The sequence below is a fragment of the Lathyrus oleraceus genome, chromosome 2 (assembly GCF_024323335.1).
Source record: "Lathyrus oleraceus cultivar Zhongwan6 chromosome 2, CAAS_Psat_ZW6_1.0, whole genome shotgun sequence".
Classification (NCBI taxonomy): Eukaryota; Viridiplantae; Streptophyta; class Magnoliopsida; order Fabales; family Fabaceae; genus Lathyrus; species Lathyrus oleraceus.
This window is the reverse complement of record NC_066580.1, coordinates 3,802,502-3,808,630: the sequence shown is the minus strand read 5'-3', so window position 1 is coordinate 3,808,630 and position 6,129 is coordinate 3,802,502. Positions and strand designations below refer to the sequence as shown.

Below are 6,129 nucleotides of genomic sequence, written 5' to 3'. Positions count from 1 at the left end.
ATGAATATCAAGGTAGCCATACCCACACCCGTACCCATTTTTTATATGAGTAATTACTCGAGCCCATGTCTGTATCCATTTTTGCGGATTTTTATCCTACTCATTATGAATAAATTTGCGGGTGTCAATTGGTATGAGTAAAATTGTCATCCTTATATATATTTTTTCTTTTTTTAAAATTAAACTATATATCTCCAATTATACTTAACTATTTGACATGATTTCTCAAATTTTTTATTTCTTTTTTCTTTAAAAATAAAAATAAAAACAATTTAATATTATCTCATCAACATTACAAGGTGATGGGCACTTTCTTCCACTCTTGATGCTTTTTTTGGTTGATCAGAGTTCAGTGAAGCAGAAACAATCAGTTTTAGCAAAACTACAAATTGTTTTTCTTCCAATCTCTTCCTTTCACACCACAATTCTCACTCACTGAGAGATTGTCAAAAAAGACAATACAACTGTCTCTGATTCGCCTTGTTCTGTGCTGTGTGTTCAACTGATTATTGCTTCATGTTTTTGTTTTGTTTTGTTTTGTTTCATATCTCATCATTCAACTTTCATAGATATCAACAAAAAAAATACAAACTTCAGGGAACCACTCACAAAGACAATACAGTCCCTGGTTTAATTTGAAGTTTGGACTGGTTTCTTAAGATATGAATTGGGTTTTGTTTCATCCAAATTTTTACCCTTTTTTTTTCTTTCTGTTCATAAAGTATCAAACTTTATGAGTTTTTAGAAGTGGGTTTTGTGATTGGAATTCTGGGTTTGCTTCAATTTTTGCTTTTGTGTGTTTGGTGGTTCAGTTTTTTGAATGTTCTGCCAAAGAAGTGATTTTTGGTTTTACCTTGAATCTTTAGTGAAGAAAAGTTGGTGAATTTTTTTTCAAGGATGTCTGTGAATGGAAGAGTTTCTGCTTCAAATGGAAGATTGTCACAGAAAATCAAATCTAGGAAAGGAAATGAGTCTTCTTTCCATGTGTCTAATTCTACTTGGACATGTTTGTGGAAACCATTTCTCTTTTGGGTTTTTGGTGTTTTTGTTGCTATAGGGAGTGTTTGGTTTATCTTTAATAGTTTCAATTACAAGCCTTTGACTAATGAAGCAGCTTGTGAAAAAAGTACACAAACGTTGCTACAACGTTACAATGTCAGTAGGAAACAGCTTCATGCTTTGGCTTCCTTGTTCTCTGGATCAGATCAGGTGACATAAGCTTTCTTTCTGATAATAATTTTCAATTTTATTGGTTAATTGGACTTTCTGATAATAATTTTCAATTTTTGAAAGAAAACTGTGGTTGTTGCAGTTATGAATATGATCTATAATGATGCAGATTTTGTCCAACTGTATTGATGAAAAAAGGATTCAAATACTGTTAAGCAGTGGCATAGTCAACACTCCACATTCAATTTGTCCGAAGAGTCAAGAGTTTTCGAAGGAGAGTCAATGTGTTGCAGAGTCTCTAGAAGAATGTCCGGTTCGTGATGATTTCGTTGAGGCAAGGACTGGATTATCATTCTCTTTCCCATGGAAAACATATGTGACTTTGGATTTCGTGCCGTGGTCCAAGTTGGTTAATGTTTTGCTCTGTTGGATCGTTATTGTAGTTATAATGTCACTCAAGTTGTCTGGCTTGTGTTTAATAAGTAGGAGTCCGAGGCAGAAGCTACGTCAGGATAATCGAGCTGGTCAACAAAAGCCGCTTCAACATATTACGCATGGTCATTCGAAGGCTGCTGGGAGGTGGAGAAAAAAGTTGCTAGTTATTTTCGTCTCACTTGGAATTGTCGGTTCCGCGTGGCTATTTTGGCACCTGAATTCTGATATTGTGCAAAGAAGAGAAGAAATGCTTGCCACTATGTGTGACGAGCGAGCCGGTATGCTGCAAGATCAATTTAATGTGAGCTTGAACCATGTTCACGCTCTCGCTATTCTCGTGTCTACATTTCATCATGGTAAACATCCTTCTGCAGTCGACCAGGTATCATATACTTAATATTATATGTTTTAAGGAAAATAATCGTAGAGATAGAGTTTACGGAAAAAAACAACATCGAAGCTTGTGTTTCATTGCAGAATATTTTTGGAGAATATACCGAGAGTTCTGCATTTGAGAGACCACTTACGAGTGGTGTTGCTTATGCTTTGAAAGTTCTGCATTCCGATAGGATGAATTTTGAGAAGCAGCATGGGTGGACAATTAAGAAAATGGAAACCGAGAACGAGGCATTAGTTCAAGATTGTATTCCGGAAAGCTTGGATCCGGCGCCCATTCAAGATGAATATGCACCAGTTATATTTGCTCAAGAAACCGTTTCTCATATTGTATCAATTGACATGATGTCAGGGAAGGTGCGCCTCTCTTAGTTTGTTATCACCCCAAATGCTCTTTACTTTACTTATAATCGTATTTTGGTCGATAGTAAAACATATTGTTGCATTGTTATATAGGAAGATCGGGAGAATATTTTGCGAGCAAGGGCGTCCGGAAAGGGTGTTCTGACATCCCCGTTTAAACTACTAAAGTCCAATCACTTAGGTGTTGTACTTACGTTTGCTGTCTATGGCTCTAAGCTTCCTCCAGATGCTACACCCAAACAGCGTACTGAAGCTACTGTCGGGTATTTGGGTGCATCTTACGATGTTCCGTCATTGGTAGACAAGCTTCTTCACCAACTTGCCAGCAAGCAAACTATTGTTGTTAATGTTTACGACACAACTAATGCATCTGCGCATATTACAATGTATGGTACCGATGTTGTTGATACTGGCCTACTACACGTAAGCGGTCTAGATTTTGGGGATCCGCTACGAAAACATGAAATGCACTGCAGGTTTGTTTTCACTATAAAGTTCTATTTTATGATCAAACAAGAATTGAATTGTCATATCGGTATATTTTTAATTTTTTTTGCCAGGTTCAAGCATATGCCTCCATTTCCTTGGACAGCAATCAATGCATCCGTGGGAGTTTTTGTTATTACCTTGCTTCTTGGACATATATTTCATGCGGCAATAAATCGAATAGCTCAAGTAGAGGATGACTATCGTCGGATGAAAGAGCTCATGGTTCGCGCTGAGGCTGCAGATGTCGCAAAATCTCAGTTTCTTGCGACAGTTTCGCATGAGATCAGGACTCCAATGAATGGTGTTTTAGGTATGCTGCAAATGTTGATGGATACTGACCTTGATGACAATCAGATCGATTGTGCCCAAACTGCTCACGATAGTGGTAAAGATCTTATATCGGTCATAAGTGAGGTTCTCGAACAAGCTAAGATTGAGGCCGGAAGGCTTGAACTCGAAGCTGTAGCTTTTCATCCACATGCTATTCTTGATGAAGTTCTATCACATTTCTCTGAAAAATCCATTGAAAAACGAATCGAGGTAAAACACAAACTTTAGATACTTTGTTTTGTACATCCAATTATTTCGGCATTAAGAAGTCTTAGATAAACTTTGGTTGGACACAGTTGGCTGTTTATGCGTCCAAACAAGTACCTCAAGTTGTCATCGGTGATCCTAAACGCTTCCGGCAAATAATTACCAATCTTGTCGGAAACTCACTTAAGGTTCGCTATATTTCACGTTACACTATCTTCTCTTTTAACCGTTGCCGTTTTAAAATATCTGTTAATTATTTTACTTGGTGCATTTCAGTTCACTCACGATAAAGGACATGTTTTTGTCTCGATTCATCTTTCAAATGAAGTGAAGAATCCACTTCATATCATGGATCCAGTGCTGAGAGAAGGCTTAAACACGAGTCACGACATATCGGAAAGAACATGTAACACGTTGAGTGGATTTCCGGTAGGCAACAGATGGGAAAGCTGGGAAGATTTTAAAAAGTTAAATTTGGCAGAAGAGTCTGAAACTGTTCAACTACTAGTAACGGTTGAGGACACTGGTATAGGAATTCCGACCGATGCACAAAGCCGGATATTCACGCCTTTTATGCAGGCTGATAGTTCTACATCTCGAACATACGGTGGAACTGGAATAGGATTGAGCATTAGTAAATGTCTAGTTGACCTCATGGGAGGAGAAATTGGATTTGTAAGTGAGCCTGAAATCGGAAGTACTTTTTCGTTTACAGGAAATTTCAGAAAAGGAGAAACCGAATCTCGTGATGGAAAGTTGCAGAAGAACAATCCTGAGTTCCAAGGATTGAAAGCTTTAGTAGTAGATAGAAGAAAAATCCGAGCCGAGGTTACACGTTATCACCTGCAGAGGTTAGGGATGTCTGTGGATGTAAATTTTTGTCTATCCGAAACTTGTAACTCAAGGTAGTGTTTCGTTTTTTCAGTTTAAGATAAACATTCATATCACAAGCTATTATTTACTAAATTTTTTACTTTTGTTTCGGTTCGTTAATTCTTCAGTATGTCAACACGACTGGCCATGATTCTTATAGAGAAGGATTGTTGGGACAAGGAAAGTAGTAGCTTATACGAAATCAAGAAACACGTACATAATGGCATCAAAGAGGACCCGTTAAAGTTTTCGAAGATTTTTCTCCTGTCCACCCATCTAAGCTTCGGCGAGCGCAACGAGCTGAAGTCAGATGGTATCGTAGATGATATACTAATGAAGCCTCTTTGGCTAAATGCTTTGATTCGATACTACAGAGAATCCCTTGGAATTGGGAGAAAACAAATCACTAGAAAGAAAGTATCCAAACTTGGAAATTTGTTAATACACAAACGAATTTTGGTGGTTGATGATAATGCGGTGAACAGAAAAGTTGCAGAAGGTGTTCTGCGGAAATACGGGGCCGTAGTTACTTGTGTTGAGGGCGGTAAGGCTGCTCTAAAGATGCTTAAACCACCGCATAATTTTGATGCTTGTTTCATGGATCTCCAAATGCCAGAAATGGACGGGTAAGAAAAATCTTCCTATTCACGATTGGTTGTGCTGAAATTATAAATTCGTAATTTATCAGTATTTTCTTCTTAATGTTGCAGTTTTGAGGTGACGAGGCAAATCCGGTATATGGAAAACGAGGTAAATGAAAGAATCGCTTGCGGGCAAGCATTGGCAGAGATGTTTGGCAACAATTCTCATTGGCACACTCCAATATTAGCTATGACAGCTCATGTAACTCCGGCGTCAAATGAAGAATGCAAAAAATGTGGGATGGACGACTACGTGTCAAAGCCATTCGAAGAAGAGCAGCTCTATATGGCAGTTGCACGAGTCTTCAATTTCGGGTCATAGTATGGAAGTAAGATATACTATTGACACCCTGCAATACTAGCTACACAGCAGCTGATGTTAACTCGTCTTCCATCGAAGAATTCAGCGTAATGGACCTCGGCTGCGGCCTTGTGTAGTTATTGTAAGTGTCATCTTTCATCATCCTTGGATTAAATAATTGAAAGATACATGCTAAAATGTTTTCATTCTTTTCAGAAAGTTGTGATTTCGACTGCAATATTACTCGGATGAGTATCAACCGCGCTATTCATCACTCGTTGCAGGGGAATAAGAGTTCAACCGGAGTCATAATTCAACTATGTACATGTTTCACATCTCTTGTTTTTTTGGTTGTCTAGTTGTTTCGAGCAAGTAGGTTACAAGATAAAATGTAAATAGTTATGTGATGATTAATTCATTTTTTGGGGGCTAAGATTGTAAGTAACATGTTGTAAAGTTCAGTTACTACAGAATACAGAAGTATGGGATATATGTATATCAATATTTTGAGTTTCCAAGAAGAACATGAGGACCACTAAAGGATTAACAACCTTTTTTCCGTATTGAAAAAGGCAATAAAGAAAAAGAGTTGCAGCAACTTAAAAGGGGTGAAAAGGAAGTGAAATAAATAATCATTTTGTTCTTGAAAAGGGTTGAAAAGCTAAAGCTTTATTGCGTATGCATAATGTTCATCTTCAGTTGTATGTTACACTACATGCAGCAAATGCTGAATTCAAGCTATGGTGTGTAGCAGAAGAACAAACACTTGATTCTAAGTTGCAGGCAGCTATGGATTGGGCTTGTGGAAAAGGAGGTGCAGATTGTAGCCAAATTCAACCGATCAAAACATGCTACTTTCCAAGGGAGTTTCTTAGTGCACCATATATATTATTAGAGCACCACGTGAAAATACAAAAATGTTCT

The 6,129-nt window shown here is 37.7% G+C and overlaps 1 protein-coding gene across 3 annotated transcripts; it reads left to right on the top strand.

Moving 5' to 3' along the window:
* Positions 1 to 276: 276 nt before the first annotated feature.
* Positions 277 to 5,707, top strand: LOC127117507 (histidine kinase 2). Of its 3 annotated transcripts, XM_051047550.1 has the most exons (10): positions 280 to 1,209; positions 1,340 to 1,987; positions 2,083 to 2,358; positions 2,458 to 2,840; positions 2,925 to 3,393; positions 3,480 to 3,578; positions 3,667 to 4,295; positions 4,392 to 4,889; positions 4,974 to 5,347; positions 5,422 to 5,707. In XM_051047550.1, exons 1-9 carry the CDS (start codon positions 898 to 900, stop codon positions 5,224 to 5,226), a joined length of 3,567 nt encoding a protein of 1,188 aa, XP_050903507.1. In that variant the 5' UTR covers positions 280 to 897; the 3' UTR covers positions 5,227 to 5,347; positions 5,422 to 5,707. The 3 variants fall into 3 exon arrangements, with proteins under 3 accessions (XP_050903506.1, XP_050903507.1, XP_050903508.1); XM_051047549.1 differs by having other exon boundaries at positions 277 to 1,209; positions 2,458 to 3,393; XM_051047551.1 differs by having other exon boundaries at positions 1,070 to 1,209; positions 1,313 to 1,987; positions 2,458 to 3,393.
* Positions 5,708 to 6,129: the final 422 nt, after the last annotated feature.

Excerpts from the sequence above, each read along its gene's own strand:
- LOC127117507 (XM_051047549.1), top strand. The coding sequence starts at position 898 with ATGTCTGTGAATGGAAGAGTTTCTGCTTCAAATGGAAGATTGTCACAG. Across the intron at positions 4,296-4,391 it reads TCCGAAACTTGTAACTCAAG|TATGTCAACACGACTGGCCA; the intron begins GTAGTGTTTCGT and ends TTAATTCTTCAG. Across the intron at positions 4,890-4,973 it reads CAAATGCCAGAAATGGACGG|TTTTGAGGTGACGAGGCAAA; the intron begins GTAAGAAAAATC and ends TTAATGTTGCAG.